This window comes from Oncorhynchus nerka, linkage group LG2, assembly GCF_034236695.1.
Source record: "Oncorhynchus nerka isolate Pitt River linkage group LG2, Oner_Uvic_2.0, whole genome shotgun sequence".
Classification (NCBI taxonomy): domain Eukaryota; kingdom Metazoa; phylum Chordata; class Actinopteri; order Salmoniformes; family Salmonidae; genus Oncorhynchus; species Oncorhynchus nerka.
The window spans coordinates 74,089,416-74,106,472 of NC_088397.1; the positions used below are offsets into that span (position 1 = coordinate 74,089,416).

General features: G+C 42.7%; 1 protein-coding gene across 1 annotated transcript in view; it reads left to right on the forward strand.

Moving 5' to 3' along the window:
* Nucleotides 1-17,057, forward strand: part of LOC115146140 (calcium/calmodulin-dependent protein kinase type 1-like) — a 43,144-nt gene that overhangs the window by 20,473 nt on the left and 5,614 nt on the right. The window contains exons 3-10 of the mRNA XM_029687997.2: nucleotides 10,001-10,132; nucleotides 12,114-12,188; nucleotides 12,524-12,662; nucleotides 13,282-13,408; nucleotides 13,972-14,047; nucleotides 15,264-15,376; nucleotides 15,646-15,724; nucleotides 16,276-16,363. Of these exons, the coding sequence (XP_029543857.2) occupies nucleotides 10,001-10,132; nucleotides 12,114-12,188; nucleotides 12,524-12,662; nucleotides 13,282-13,408; nucleotides 13,972-14,047; nucleotides 15,264-15,376; nucleotides 15,646-15,724; nucleotides 16,276-16,363 (829 nt within the window). The remainder of the gene's footprint in view (nucleotides 1-10,000; nucleotides 10,133-12,113; nucleotides 12,189-12,523; nucleotides 12,663-13,281; nucleotides 13,409-13,971; nucleotides 14,048-15,263; nucleotides 15,377-15,645; nucleotides 15,725-16,275; nucleotides 16,364-17,057) is intronic.

Below are 17,057 nucleotides of genomic sequence, written 5' to 3' on the forward strand. Positions count from 1 at the left end.
CGCACAGCCATTGAATAGTGGAACAACATTCCGCAGGCCATAATCAACAGCCTGATCAACTCTATGCGAAGGAGATGTCTCACCCTGCATGAGGAAAGTGGTGGTCACACCAGATACTGACTGGTTTTCTGATCCACGCCCTACCTTTTTTTTAAGGTATCTGTGACCAACAGATGCGTGTCTGAATTCCCAGTAATGTGAAATCTATAGATTAGGGCCTAATAAATTCATTTAATTTGACTGATTTTCTTATATGAACTGAACTCTGTACAATCTTTGAAATTGTTGCATGTTGCATTTTATTTTTCTGTTCACTATGTAGTTTTGACTGGTATATCAATTTGCATTTAGCTCGCAGCACTTGTTGGATTTCATTAGTTAATGAAGCTTTTATAGAGTAGGGAAGACATCACCACACCTACATTAGTTTTTCATGTGGATCCTAAATACAAATTGGTATAGTTACACATTTTGGCACTGGCCACTACAATATTTTGGTAATAGGAGAGTCCAATAGGAGAGTACTCAGCTTCCAGCGCCGAGAGAGATGGCCGCCTCGCTTCGCGTTCCTAGGAAACTATGCAGTTTTTTGTTTTTTTTACGTGTTATTTCTTACATTGGTACCCCAGGTCATCTTAGGTTTCATTACATACAGTCGGGAAGAACTACTGAATATAAGAGCAACGTCAACTCACCATCAGTATGACCAGGAATATGACTTCCCCGAAGCGGATCCTGTGTTCTGCCTTCCACCCAGGACAACGGAATGGATCCCAGCCTGCGACCCAAAACAAAGACGTCGTAAAAGAGGGAAACGTAGCGGTCTTCTGGTCAGGCTCCGGAGACGGGCACATCGCGCACCACTCCCTAGCATACTTCTCGCCAATGTCCAGTCTCTTGACAACAAGGTTGATGAAATCCGAGCAAGGGTAGCATTCCAGAGGGACATCAGAGACTGTAACGTTATTTGCTTCACGGAAACATGGCTCACTCGAGAGACTCTAACGGAATCGGTGCGGCCAGCTAGTTTCTCCACGCATCGCACCGACAGAAACAAACATCTTTCTGGTAAGAAGAGAGACGGGGGCATATGCCTTATGGTTAACGAGATGTGGTGTGGTCACAACAACATACAGGAACTCAAGTCCTTCTGTTCACCTGATTTAGAATTCCTCACAATCAAATGTCGACCGCATTATCGACCAAGGGAATTCTATTCGATTATAATCACAGCCGTATATATTCCCCCCCAAGCAGACACATCGATGGCTCTGAACGAACTTTATTTGACTCTTTGCAAACTGGAAACCACATATCCTGAGGCTGCATTCATTGTAGCTGGGGATTTTAACAAGGCTAATCTGAAAACAAGACTCCCTAAATTGTATCAGCATATCGATTGCGCAACCAGGGCTGGTAAAACCTTGGATCATTGATATTCTAACTTCCGCGACGCATATAAGGCCCTCCCCCGCCCTCCTTTCGGAAAAGCTGTCCACGGCTCCATTTTGTTGCTCAACATCTCCACCCCGCTGATCCTCAACACTGGGGCCCCACAAGGGTGCGTTCTGAGCCCTCTCCTGTACTCCCTGTTCACCCACGACTGCGTGGCCATGCACGTCTCCAATTCAATCATCAAGTTTGCAGACGACACCACAGTGGTAGGCTTGATTACCAACAATGATGAGACGGCCTACAGGGAGGAGGTGAGGGCCCTCAGAGTGTGGTGTCAGGAAAATAACCTCACACTCAATGTCAACAATACAAAGGAGATGATCGTGGACTTCAGGAAACAGCAGAGGGAGCAGCCCCCTATCTACATTGATGGGACAGTAGTGGCGAGGGTGGGAATGTTTTATTTCCTCGGCGTACACATCACGGACAAACTGAAATGGTCCACCCACACAGACAGTGTGGTTAAGAAGACGCAGCAGCGCCTCTTCAACCTCAGGATTCTGAAGAAATTCAGCTTGTCAACAAAAACACTCACAAAAATGTACAGATGCACAATCGAGAGCATCCTGTCGGGCTGTATCACCGCCTGGTATGGCAACTGCTCCACCCATAACCGTAAGGCTCATTAGAGGGTAGTGAGGTCTGCACAACGCATCACCGGGTGCAAACTACCTGCCCTCCAGGACACCTACACCACCTGATGTCACAGGAAACACCATTGCCAACAAAGGGTATATAACAAAGTATTGAGAGACACTTTTGTTATTGACAATACTTATATTCCACCATAATTTGCAAATAAATTCATAAAAAATCCTACAATGTGATTTTCTGGATTTTTTTTCTAATTTTGTCTGTCATAGTTGAAGTGTACCTATGATGAAAATTACAGGCCTCTCATCTTTTTAAGTGGGAGAACTTGCACAATTGGTGGCTGACTAAATACTTTTTTGCCCCACTGTATATGTATATATATCATACACAGGGAGAGGGGGAGGGAGTCACCAGCTAAGTAATTATTCACATCGGGTTCTAATCCTGTCCTCTGTTGAAACTGGTGTGCGTGTGCATGTGTGAGACAGTTATACTACAGTTGAAGTTGAACGTTTACATACACTTAGGTTGGAGTCATTAAAACTCATTTTTAAACCACTCTACAAATTTCTTGTTTACAATATATCGTTTTGAAAGTCGGTTAGGACATCTACTTTGTGCATGACACAAGTCATTTTTCCAACAATTGTTTACAGACAGATTATTTCACTTATAATTCACTGTATTACACACAATTCCAGTGGGTCAGAAGTTTACATACACTAAGTTGACTGTGCCTTTAAACAGCTTGGAAAATTCCAGAAAATTATGTCATGGCTTTAGAAGCTTCTGATCGGCTAATTGACATCATTTGAGTCAATTGGAGTGTACCTGTGGATGTGTTTCAAGGCCTACCTTCAAACTCAGTGCCTCTCTTCTTGACATCATGGGAAGATCATAATAAATCAGCCAAGACCTCAGGGGAAAAAAAGTATCCATATACACAGTTAAACGAGTCCTATATCGACATAACCTGAAAGGCCACTCAGCAAGGAAGAAGCCACTGCTCCAAATCTGCCATAAAAAAAGACAGACTACGGTTTGCATCTGCACATAGGGACAAAGATCGTACTTTTTGGAGAAATGTCCTCTAGTCTGATGAAACAAAAATAGAACTGTTTGGCCATAATGACCATCATTATGTTTGGAGGAAAAAGGGGGTAGCTTGCAAGCCGAAGAACACCATCCCAACCGTGAAGCACGGGGGTGGCAGCATCATGTTGTGAGGGTGCTTTGCTGCAGGAGGGACTGGTGCACTTCACAAAATAGATGGCATCATGAGGATGAAAATTATGTGGATATATTGAGGCATCATCTCAAGACATCAGTCAGGAAGTTAAAGTGTGGTTGCAAATGGGTCTTCCAAATGGACAATGACCCCAAGCATACTTCCAAAGTTGTGGCAAAATGGCATAAGGACAACAAAGTCAAGGTATTGGAGTGGCCATCACAAATCCCTGACCTCAATTCTATAGAATATTTGTGGGCTGAACTGAAAAAGCGTGTGCGAGCAAGGAGGCCTTACAAACCTCACTCAGTTACACCAGCTCTGTCATGAGCCAAAATTGACCCAACTTATTGTGGGAAGCTTGTGGAAGGCTACCCAAAATGTTTCACAATTTAAAGGCAATGCTACCAAATACTAATTGAGTGTTTGTAAACTTCTGACCCACTGGGAATGTGATGAAAGAAATTAAAGCTGAAATAAATCATTCACTCTAATTTTTACTCTGATTAAATGTCAGGAATTGTGAACAACTGAGTTTAAATGTAAGGTGTATGTAAACTTCCGACATCAACTGTATGTTTAACACTCTGTAGTAAGGGAGCCAATTACTCTTCTCTGATTGTCCCTCTCACTCGTCCCCAGGCCCTCAGCCCAGTGCTTTTTGGGGGTTGCCAGGTACAGGTCATTGGGATTTTACTGACAGACTAAGACAGGGCTCTTTATACTAGCGATAAAATATCAGTCAATATTTACTGTAAAACAGGCCAGGGCAGACTTTATAGCTACAGCCCGAATATAGAGAGGGTCGAACAGACCAAATAAAGCTGTGTTATTTTCCGAGTCGATGACAAGTGCAACTTTATTTGATTTAAAAACAGTTCTGTTGAATGAGAAATGCAGTGAGTGTGTGAGATTTGATTCCCCCCTTTTGGAATCAGCCTAACCATGCAACCATTTCTGCACCACTGGCTCATTGAGCACAAGACTGAAGGCCATTTGTGGCAGGATTTCTCATCATGAGGAGTCTTACAGCGACTTTAAAAATGAATGCAAGGGGAACAAACAATATATGGGAATTCAATGGAATGCATAGGATTAGAATATATACAATATGATTTAAAGTTATGTAAGATATTTAGTGTGCGTTAGGGCTGTGCAGAGAGCTTTGGGAGGGCAGGTGCTCAAAATAAAATAGGTCGAATTCATAACTTGAAATTCATACTATATACCAACTGTCTATGTAGCCAACATGTAAACATTTGTAGGCCTATTGGTTTTCTGCAACAACACAATCACTCATCACACATGCCACTGACTCCTAGGCCTACTAACTAGATGACACATTTATTGACATTGGGAAAAGAGTGGCTGTCAGCTGATCATAGCGAATAATGATGTAAATCTGCCAGCTAGCTAGTTAGCTATGCTGTCAAAACAAACATGTTTTTACTTGACTTCAGTTTGTTCTGCTGCTGTGCCAACATCTGCCTTTACAAACACACAGTCAAATTGCCCCCTTCTTGGCCCCCAACAGTGAGAGATATACACATGACAGATCCAACATAAAGTTGCCTACCAGTATTCAAACGCCCAGTGTCAGTAGCAAGTGGCTGTTGCATGCAGAAGTTAGACAGGTGCACTTGGGGCTGGAGGGCCAGGGAGGGGGAATTTTCTGAGATTCAAGAGTTCATGAAATGAACTAGTTTGATGTGCAATTAGTTACACTTAAAATATGTTTTTTAAAGAGACAGGGAAAAGGAGGGCAAAAGGGCAGGTTCTCGGGCACTGGTTGAGCCCTATCTGTACACGTGCCTGGTGTGCATGTGTGTGTGTGTGTGTGTGTGTGTGTGTGCATGTGCGTGCACGTGTGTGTGTGTGGTTGGTGTTATGCTCAGCTCAGTGATAGACAGTAAGTTAAAGCTATGCACCATGCTACCCTATAGCAGGACAGGGTTGCTAATAGTAACAGAGTCTGAGAACCAGAAAGTTTGCAGCCAAATCAGGTTGTAAGTGAATGGGAATTATAGTGTCTTCAGAAAAATGTTCACACCCTTTGACTTTTTCCACATTATGTTGTCTTACAGCCTGAATTTAAAATGGATTAAATTTTGATTTTTTTTGTCGCTGGCCTACCCACAATTCCTCATAATGTCAAAGTGGAATTATGTTTTTCAACATTTTTGTCTTCAGTCAATAAGTCTTGAACCACTTTGTTATTGCAAGCCTAAATAAGTTCAGGAATAAAAATGTGCTTAACAAGTTGCATGGACTCACTATGTGTGCATTAATAGTGTTTAACATTATTTTTTTAATAACTAGCTCATCTCTGTACCCCACACATATAATTATATGTAAGGTCCCTCAGTTGAGCAGTGAATTTCAAACACAGATTACACCACAAAGACAAGGGAAGTTTTCCATGCCTCGCTAAGAAGGGCACCTATTGGTAGATGGGTAAAAATGAAAGAAAGCAGACATTGAATATCCATTTGAGCATGGTGAAGTTATTAATTAGACTTTGGCGTATCAATGCACCCAGTCACTACAAAGATACAGGCGTCCTTCCTAATATGTTGCCGGACAGGAAGGAAACCGGCAACCATGCCAATGGTGACTTTAAAACAGTTAGAGTTTAATGGCTGTGATAGGAGAGAACTGAGTATGGATCAACAAACATTGTAGTTACTTCACAATACTAACCTAATTGAGGGAAAAGAAGAAAAATAAGAAATATTCCAAAATATGCATCCTGTTTGCAAGAAGATATTACAGTAATACTGCAAAAAATGTGGCAAATCAATAGACTCTTTGTCCTGAATATAACATGTTATGTTTGGGGAACATCGAATATAAGACATTACTGAGTACCACTTGAAAAGAATAATGGGCAAGTGTTGCACAATCCAGGTGTAAAAAGTACTGTATTTCTGTACTTAATTTTCAATAAATGTTCAAACATGAAAAAAAAAACATCTTTTTCACTTTGTCATCATCTGGTGTTGTGTGTAGATGGGTGAGGGAAAAAAATGATTTACTGTAATCAGTTTTGAATTGAGGCTCTAACACAACAAAATGTGCAATAAGTCAAGGGGTATGAATACTTTCTGAAGGCACTGTAAGAGAGATCCAGACGATCTTCTGATAAAGGATGCAGTGATGAGTTTTAAACCTATCACCTGTGATAAAGTGAAGCTCGCTATCATACCCTGCATCCAAGGGTTTTAGAGTAGTGGCTGATGCAGGAAGTTGGCAGGAAGGCTTTCCCATACAACCTGCTTCCTGCTGCTTAGGGAGAGGCATGATCTATTTCTATAAAAGAAGCGTACTGTAAATATCAGCATCTTAACTAGCTCATCGGTATGTTTGTTAAACATAACATTTTTGTCAATCCAGAAGTCTATATATTTATTTTCGGGAACCTGCTCGATGAAAGAACCATCCAAAGCATAAATGTGTAAACCATCTGAAATATTTCTACAAGAATTAGAAAACAACATACTTTTATTTTTTTTCTGCATTAAGTACAACTTTTAAATCTACAAGGGCTTTCTGCAGGGCAACAAAATCAGATTACAGCTCTAACATAGGCTGGTCAGCAGTAGGCAATAGTGTACATAACAGTGCCATCTGCATACAGATGAATGTTACTGATTTTTCCAGATAAACCAATATTATTTATATGAATATTAATAGGTCCCAAAATTAACCCCTGTGGGACACCTTTAGTAATGTCGAAGTAATTTCACTTGATCCCATCAGAAAGCACACAGTGTCCTGTCTGACAGATACTTCTCAAACCACTCGTGAGACACCTTGGCCGAGGCCCATCTCAGACAACCTCTGAAAGTGTAGGACATGGTCGACAGTATAAAATCCCTTGGATAGGTCTATAAATATGGCTGCACAGTGATTCCTATAATCTAAGCAATTTAACAAATTATTTAAGACAAGTGTAGTTGCTGAAGCGGTGCTATGTCCAGGTCTAAAACCAGATCGGTGCACATTATTAAGAATAGAATTTGAAGTTAAAAAATCTCTTAGCTGAGAGTTTGCCAGTTATTCCAATTTAATATAGTATAGAAATTGGGCAGAAGTTATACAAAGGTATACAAAGGTTCTACAATGAGGTGGCAGAAAGCTGCAGTAGAAAAGGATCAAACAAATCAGCTCCTGTGGATTTTTTTACATACATTTTTTGCAAGGTAGTTCGTACATCATTGTCTTAAAATTGTTAAAATTAAGAAAATGAAGTGAGTGCTTGGAAGTGCATAATTCTCTGTTTAGAGGTGAATAAAATACTCCCTCTAGTGGAACTTTCAGAGTAATTTAAAAAAACATTATTTCAAATAGGTGGCTTGCTGAGGCAAAATGCTTATCAACTGTCATTTTTGTCTGTTATGGGACCAGAGGTGGTCCTAACCCGCTGAGGCAATGAGGGGTGGAGTTTTGTTTAAAAGATTTTTACCACTTTTCAGAAGTGAGCTAGATTTCCACCACATTCAGTATTTACAATGGTGTTTGTTCTTCACTGGTTGCCCTTTTCTCGTGGCAACAGGTCACAAATCTTGCTGCTGTGATGGCACACTGTGGAATTCCACCCAGTAGATATGGGAGTTTATCAAAATTGGATGTGTTTTCAAATTCTTTGTGGATCTGTGTAATCTGAGGGAAATATGTGTCTCTGATATGGTCAAACATTGGGCAGGAGGTTAGGAAGTGCAGCTCAGTTTCCACCTCATTTTGTGGGCAGTGAGCACATAGCCTGTCTTCTCTTGAGAGCCATGTCTGCCTACGGCGGCCTTTCTCAATAGCAAGGCTATGCTCACTGAGTCTGTACATAGTCAAAGCTTTCCTTAATTTTGGGTCAGTCACAGTGGTCAGGTATTCTGCCGTTGTGTACTCTCTGTGTAGGGCCAAATAGCATTCTAGTTTGCTCTGTTTTTTTGTTAATTCTTTCCAATGTGTCAAGTAATTATCTTTTCGTTTTCTCATGATTTGGTTGGGTCTAATTGTGCTGCTGTCCTGGGGCTCTGTAGGGTGTGTTTGTGTTTGTGAACAGAGCCCCAGGACCAGCTTGCTTAGGGGACTCTTCTCCAGGTTCATCTCTCTGTAGGTGATGGCTTTGTTATGGAAGGTTTGGGAATCGCTTCTTTTTAGGTCGTTATAGAATTTAACGGCTCTTTTCTGGATTTTGATAATTAGTGGGTATTGGCCTAATTCTGCTCTGCATGCATTATTTGGTGTTCTACGTTGTACATGGAGGATATTTTTGCAGAATTCTGCGTGCAGAGTCTCAATTTGGTGTTTGTCCCATTTTGTGAAGTCTTGGTTGGTGAGCGGACCCCAAACCTCACAACCATAAAGGGCAATGGGCTCTATGGCTGATTCAAGTATTTTTAGCCAAATCCTAATTGGTATGTTGAAATTTATGTTCCTTTCTAGAGAGTGGTGAGAGAGAGAGAGAGTGGTGAGAGAGAGAGTGGTGAGCGAGAAAGTAGTGGTGAGTGAGAGAGTGGTGAGAGAGAGAGTGGTGAGAGAGAGAGTGGCTCGTAGAAATAAAAAAGGAAATGCTTTATCATCTCAATAATAGATAGATGGAGTGCAGTTTTTGTGGGAGTTCGGATGGCTGATGTGGATGGATTGTTATAATGGCTGATAATGGTGAGTGAGAAAACCCAGTCATGTTTGTGTTTGTACAGCCTCTTCTCGGGCCCCACGGGACCCGGCTGCCATGACACACACGGCTGTGAGAGGCTGCTGGCCTGGGACGTACCATGCAGTGCTTCTGGGGTTGGATGAGGGGACGGGCAGCATGTGATGATATTGTTATAATAACTCGCCCTCCGTAGGGAAACCCTCCATGGGTGGAGAGACAACCTGTGGTGCTGCTGGGAAGGATGGGGTAGGGTGGGGTGGGAGGGATTGGGTGGGTGGGATGGGAGACGCATGATGTGCCTGGTTAGAGACTGGCCGTGGGGACACATTTCCTGGATAGAGAGGTGCTGCCTGCTGGGCTACTGGGATCGCTTAGAGACAGACACAATGTGCCTGGTTATAGCTGGCATGGGGATCCACTCTCTCGGTGGAGAGAGCCTACAGTGCTGGGAGGTATCATGGGAAGGATAGGATGAGAGACCGGCAGGATGTGCTTGGTTAGACCATGGGGATCCCCTCCTTAGGTGGAGAGACACTGTGGTCCTGGGAGGGAAGGGAATTGTGGACACTGGACAGAATGTGCCTGCTAATAGTGACTGGCCATGGGGAATGGGTTAGGGTTGGACAGGTTGTGCCTGGTTAGGCCAGGGGTATCCAGGGGGATACCCTACCTTGGTGTGTGTTCTCAAGGGGGAAGGCTCTGTCTGTACCCGCATTCACCCCACCATGAGGCATGCAGCTCACTGTCTGAGCAAAGTGAGCCACACAAACACACACACCACACACACAGGGTGGACACTCGCCTTATTTCCCAGGAACTCCACCTATTCATTTGATCCCGAACCGTTCCTTTTATTTAAATGTCACTGTCGTTTTAGTGACCCACCTCAGAGACAGGCCTCACTTTTTCATTGGTGGCATACGTTCAGCAACCACCCTTTAATACAGTTTACTGCATATCATTTGTTAATGTACAGCATTTGAATTGGTCTTTGCAGTTAGTAAGTGTAACTGTACGTGTGTGTGTGTGTGTCATGTTTTTGAAAATGTGTGTTTCCTGTGCTGCAGGGGGGCGTTCTCGGAGGTGGTGCTAGCGGAGGAAAAGGGGACACAGAGGCTGGTAGCCATCAAGTGTATCCCAAAGAAGGCTCTGGAGGGCAAGGAGAACAACATTGAGAATGAGATCGCTGTGCTGCACAGGTCAGTAACATAGAGAATGAGCTCATCGTGCTGCACAGGTCAGTAACATACAGAATGAGATCGCTGTGCTGCACAGGTCAGTAACATAGAGAATGAGATCGCTGTGCTGCACAGGTCACTAACATAGAGAATGAGCTTGCGTGCTGCCCAGGTCAGTAATATAGAGAATGAGATCACTGTGCTGTACAGGTCAGTAACATAGAGAATGAGCTTGCCGTGCTGCCCAGGTCAGTAACATAGAGAATGAGCTTGCCGTGCTGCACAGGTCAGTAATATAGAGAATAAGATCGCTGAGCTGCCCAGATCAGTAACATAGAGAATGAGATCACTGTGCTGCCCAGGTCAGTAACATAGAGAATGAGATCGCTGTCCTGTACAGGTCAGTAACATAGAGAATGAGATTGCTGTGCTGCACAATGACAGCCTGTCAGTGGGTTAACTGCCTGTTCAGGGGCAGAACGACAGATTTGTACCTTGTCAGCTCGGAGGTTTGAACTTGCAACCTTCCGGTTACTAGTCCACCGCTCTAACCACTAGGCTACCCTGCCTCCGTTATGGTGTAGTATGGTATAGCATGGTTTGGTGTATTATGGTATAGCATGGTTTGGTGTAGTATGGTATAGCATGGTTTGGTGTAGTATGGTATAGCATGGTATGGTGTAGTATGGTATAGCATGGTATGGTGTAGTATGGTATAGCATGGTATGGTGTAGTATGGTATAGCATGGTATGGTGTAGTATGGTTTGGTGTAGTATGGTATAGCATGGTATGGTGTAGTATGGTATAGCATGGTATGGTGTAGTATGGTATAGCATGGTATGGTATCTATGTGTCAGTAGAAACAATGGGTTGTTCACCAGAAATGTCAGGAGTAAAGAAGATAGCCCTATTTTTAGTGTCGTTGTTGCCAGGGTAACATCACACAGAGGCAGAGGGAGATTGTGTGTGTGGAGTTCCTTTCTGCAGTGTAATGAAGAAAGAGAAGGAGAGAGAGCAAGAGAGAAGGCAAAAGAGAGAGACAGCAGGAGAGAGATGGGTTTGTGATGAGGGAGAAGTAAACAGAGCGTGATACAAAGAAATACTCATAGACAGACACTGACTTGGATCCCAACACACTTATACGTTCTCCTTCCTCCTCTCTCCTTTACAGCAAGAACACACAGTGTCACATATCACCTACATAACTACTTATAACAACAGAGCAGAACAACAGTGTATTACCAGTGCTGTTTTTGCCAGTGTATTTCCCTCAGTCACTGTAGAACTACCCCTAACTTGCTAGTTTCTCTCTCATCAGTGGTGCTGAATGAAGACATGGACACTGGTGTTCAACCAATGTCAGTGGCTGGCCCCATATTCTGGCTAGAGATTATGAAACACTCATCTATGTCAGACCACTGTTTGATGTGGTGAGAAAACAACTGGCCCTACGATATGACTAGTTCTGTATTGATTGGATCCCGTATAGGGCTCTTTCATTGACCATTAGCCTAATGTTTTTGTTTGTGTCGCTCCTATACACTCTTACACACAGCAATGGTGCCACCTGGCGATCATATGACAGTATTGCGAGTGAGACACCGTGGGGCATAGCACTGCTGGAAAACATTGGGGGATAGCACTGCTAGAAAACATTGGGGGATAGCACTGCTGGAAAACATTGGGGATAGCACTGCTGGAAAACATTGGGGATAGCACTGCTGGAAAACATTGGGGATAGCACTGCTGGAAAACATTGGGGATAGCACTGCTGGAAAACACTGGGGATAGCACTGCTGGAAAACATTGGGGATAGCACTGCTGGAAAACACTGGGGATAGCACTGCTGGAAAACATTGGGGATAGCACTGCTGGAAAACATTGGGGATAGCACTGCTGGAAAACACTGGGGATAGCACTGCTGGAAAACATTAGGAGATAGCACTGCTGGAAAACATTGGGCATAGCACTTTCTGTCTTACTGTCTTTTTGTCTTTTCAGAATCAAGCACACCAACATTGTTTCACTGAAGGACATCTTTGAGAGCACATCCCACCTGTATCTGGTCATGCAGCTGTGAGTCTCCTCTTTCTTCTTTCTTTCTTTCTTTCTTTCTTTCTTTCTTTCTTTCTTTCTTTCTTTCTTTCTTTCTTTCTTTCTTTCTTTCTTTCTTTCTTTCTTTCTTTCTCTCTTTCTTTCTTTCTCTCTTTCTTTCTTTCTTTCTCTCTTTCTTTCTCTCTCTCTCTCTCTGGTAATGTTGCATTAAACATGTTTCTTATTCAGTGTTCTGTTAGGAATACTGTAAGTCATAAATCGGGGACAGATTGGGGGATTGGTTTGGAGTATGAGTTCAATACATGTGGGTGTGTGTAAAGCCTCTCCCTTTAATGTTTCTCCTCTGTCTCGATCAGGGTGTCTGGAGGGGAGCTATTTGACCGCATCGTAGAGAAGGGTTTCTACACAGAGAGAGACGCCAGCCAACTCATCCACCAGATCCTGGACGCTGTCAAATACCTCCATGGCATGGGCATCGTACACAGGGACCTGAAGGTACTCCAACTTCACATACAAACACGCACGCACACACACTCAAACACACACACATTTACAAATGCACACATACATACAAAAATCTCCATGACATGAGCATCCTACACAAGGGACCTGAGGGATCAGAAGAGGGCAGAGGCCTGATCTGTTTGCTTACTCCTTGGAGAGTCAGTATGTTAGAACTTGTACACTACTCTTGTCCAATAGTAATGGATCCTGTAGAAATAGATACAGCGATGCATTAGATGCTGTCCATTAGATTAGTACTCAAACAAAATAACCCTCCCGTTACGCATTGTCTTGCATTGCCACACATCCATGTCTCGTGTTCACCAATGTGAGAAATCTGGAAATCCAGGTTAATTTACATCCCAGGCTGTATGGAGGTACCTGCCTCAACAGCTTGTCTTGCCAATTATATCTTACCAGAATTGTTAAGGTTTCTGTGAGAAAAGCTTCAAGTAAACCAAGTTATATACATTTTTACCCTCCTCTCTTTCTCCCATCCTTTCTCTGTCTCCCCTACTCTTTTTCTGCCTCCTTTTTTGCTCTCACTTTTCCCCTTCTCTCCCTCTATCTTTTTCTTTCTCTCTCTCTCTCTCTCCCTGCCTCTCGGTAGCCAGAGAATCTGTTGTATTACAGTATGGACGAGGACTCTAAGATAATGATCAGTGACTTTGGCATGTCTAAGATCGAGGACACTGGCAGTGTCATGTCTACAGCCTGTGGGACCCCAGGATATGTGGGTAAGGTGTGTGTGTGTGTCCGTGGGTGTGTGTGCGGGATCTCTCTCACTACCCCCTCCCTCTCTCCCTGATCCACTTACAACCTCCTCTGAAGCATGCTATTATATTGGAGTGCTATTGTGTCATCTGTTAGTGCTTCAAAAGAACACACTCTCTCAATTCAATTCAAAGGGGAAACATATGTTAACATTGCCAAAGCAAGTGAAATCTCTTTTTCTCTCTTTCTCGCTCTCTCTCTCTCCCTTTCTCTCTCCCTCTCTCTCTGTTTGATGTTGCCCACTAGATCTCTGATTGAGAGGGTGAAACAAGAACTTCAATGGGCTCTGTCTCAGTCACTCTCTCTCCCTCTGTCTCAGTCACTCTCTCTCACTCTGTCTCAGTCACTCTCTCCCTCTCTGTCGCCATCTCTGTCTTTCGCCCGCTCCCACTCTGTCTCTTTCAGTGTCCCTCCCTCCCCCTTTGTCTTTCTCAGTGATCCTGTCCCTCTTTCCAACTCTGTCTTTCTCATTCGCCCTCTTTCACTCTCTCCTTCTTCTGACTTCGCTGTTTCATGTTATTGGCAGCTCCTGAGGTGTTGGCTCAGAAACCGTACAGCAAAGCAGTAGACTGCTGGTCCATCGGAGTCATCTCCTATATTCTGTAAGTCATCTGTTTAGTACTCTAACACAAATACAGTCCCTCATACTCTGTATACTGGTGCCTGTGCATTTAAAAATCTGTTATATTCATGGTTTGCACCTCAGTCACTCGGTCGCGTCGTTGCCATTGTTATGAACGTTCTACATAGCGCCGTCACCATAATGATGACTGACTGATGATTGATGCCCAGTCATTCTGAGCGGTACAATGGCTTAGAAATACGATGGCAGTGCTAAAGAAGGCAAATCATTTGTAGGAAACAACTTTGCCATCATTATGATGCCATCAAATTTGCTTAAAGAAAGAGCTGTCACGCCTTGGTCATTATATTTTGTGTTTTTGGTATATGTTTGGGTAAGCCAGGGTGTGACATGGGTTTATATGTTGTGTTTCGTATTGGGGTTTGTAGTAATTGGGATTGTGTTGATTAGGGGTGTGTCTAGTTAGGCTTGGCTGCCTGAGGCGATTCTCAATTGGAGTCAGCTGCTTATCGTTGTCTCTGATTGGGAACCGTATTTAGGTAGCCTGAGTTCGCGTCGTATTTTGTGGGTGTTTGTCCTGTCTCTGTGTTATAGTCACCAGATAGGCTGTATTAGTTTCACGTTCCGTTTGTTGTTTTGCTTAGTATGTTATTGAGTTATTTCATGTACGCATTCTTTCATTAAAGTCATGAGTAACCTACACGCTGCATTTCGGTCCGACTCTCTTTCTACAAACGAAGAACGCCGTTACAAGAGCAATGTTGCCATTAGCTAGTAAAGTTTGTCAAAAATAGCTAGCAATGCTAACATTAGATAGCTAAAATTTGGTGCTGTCCCCTCAAACTAGCTAGCTAAATACTGCATCTAAAGTCAATCTGGTGACTTCACAATGATGACAAAAGATTGTCCAACTAATTATTTGCCTCCTTTTAAAATTATATTGTGTTTCCAAACCACTGTAATGCACTTTTAATTAAATATTAATTAGCGCCAATTGACATTGCATTGAGCAGCTCAATCCAAATGTTCGAAAATTATAAAATGGTTCTGTGCATGACCTTCACACCTGCACATTTATGTCTGAGAAAGTACGGTCCACCTGTGGCTGGGACTCTTGGCACTTAATAGCACTATAGGGATATTATATCCTAACCAAATTTATATTGGACATTTTATTATTTGGGTTCAATGTATAGAGCAATAACTGTTACCTCATGTCACATGAACTCTTTCAGATTATGCGGATACCCTCCGTTTTACGACGAGAACGATGCTAAGCTTTTTGAGCAGATACTGAAGGCAGAGTATGAGTTTGACTCTCCGTACTGGGATGACATCTCCGATTCAGGTACCTTATACCCCCTTTTTCATTCGTTTAAAAAAATAAATAACGATAAGGACAAACAGAAACAAGACAAAGAGGATCACATACATAAAACAAACAGAATCAAATTCAAATAGCATGAATCGTTTTCAATTATCTGTAATTGTTTCAAAGACAGATTACATTTGACTGTGAATTAATACCATGTCTACTTTGTATGGAATTGTAAATCATTAGTTATACTGTATTATGTCTGTTCTGTAATGATTTGAAACTGTTTTTATTCATTCCAGCTAAGGATTTTATCTGTCACCTGATGGAAAAAGACTTTATGAAGAGATATACCACAGATAAAGCACTCCAACACCCCTGGTAATCCAAGATTTCCTTACCTCTAACTCTAGCTACATGTCCACGACCCGGTTCAACCCTAACCCTAGCCTTAACCACAAACCTAAGCCTAGCTTCATCTCCACATCCCGATTCAACCTTAGCACCTTTTTTCTAAGAGTGTAGTGTTATCTAGAACCTAAAATAATTCTTCGGTTGTCCCGATGGGAGAGACCTTTAAAGAACCCTTTTTGGTTCCAGGTAGAACCCTTTCCACAGAGGGTTTTTCATGGAACCCCAAAGGTTTCTACTTGGAACCCAAAAGGGGTCTACCTAGAACCTAAAATGATTATCCTATGGAGACAGCCAAATAACTATTTTGGAACCCTCAACCACAACTCTTACCCTAACCATTGCTTCATGTCCACATCCTGGTTCTTCCCCACGCCCTTCAATGCATTCTTGCATATGATTCAGGCTGGTTAAACCAGGCTAGAATGCCTACGTCCCATAACTCAAACGTTAAACTTCTGACAGCTTGCCCCCTCCTTACTCTCTTTCTCTCTCTAAACTCTCTCTTTTCCTGTTTGCAGGACCTATGGAGACACAGCTCTTGATAAGAACATCCATGAATCTGTCAGTGCTCAGATCAAGAAGAACTTTGCTAAAAGTAAATGGAAGGTCAGTGGCTCAATATTACTGATTTGATAACTCAAATGTCTTTCTACTTTTGTTCTTCTTCTATCTGTCTATCTGTCTCGTGTACACTACATGACCAAAAGTATGTGGACACCTGCTTGTCAACATCTCGTTCAAAAATCATGGGCATTAATATCAGTTGGTCCCCCCTTTTCTGCTATAACAGCCTCCACTCGTTTGGGGTGGCTTTCTACTAGATGTTGGAACATTTCTGTGGGGACTTGCTTCTATTCAGCCACAACAGCATTAGTGAGGTGGTGCACTGATGTTGAGTGATTAGGCCTGGCTTGCAGTTGGCGTTCCAATTCATCCCAAATGTGTTCAATGGGGTTGAGGTAAGGCCTCTGTGCAGGCCATTCCAGTTCTTTCCAGTTCTTCCACACCAATCTCGACAAACCATTTCTGTATGGCCCTCGCTTTGTGCACGGGGGCATTGTCATACTGAAACAGGAAAGGGCCTTCCCAAAACTTGACACAAAGTTGGAAGAATGTCATTGTATGCTGTACCGTTAAGATTTCCCTTCACTAGAACTAAATGGCCTAGCCCGAAACATGAAAAGCAGCCCCAGACCATTATTTCTCCTCCACCAAACCTTACAGATAGCACTATGCATTTTTATCACCTTTATTTAACCAGGTAGGCCAGTTGAGAACAAGTTCTCATTTACAGCTGTGA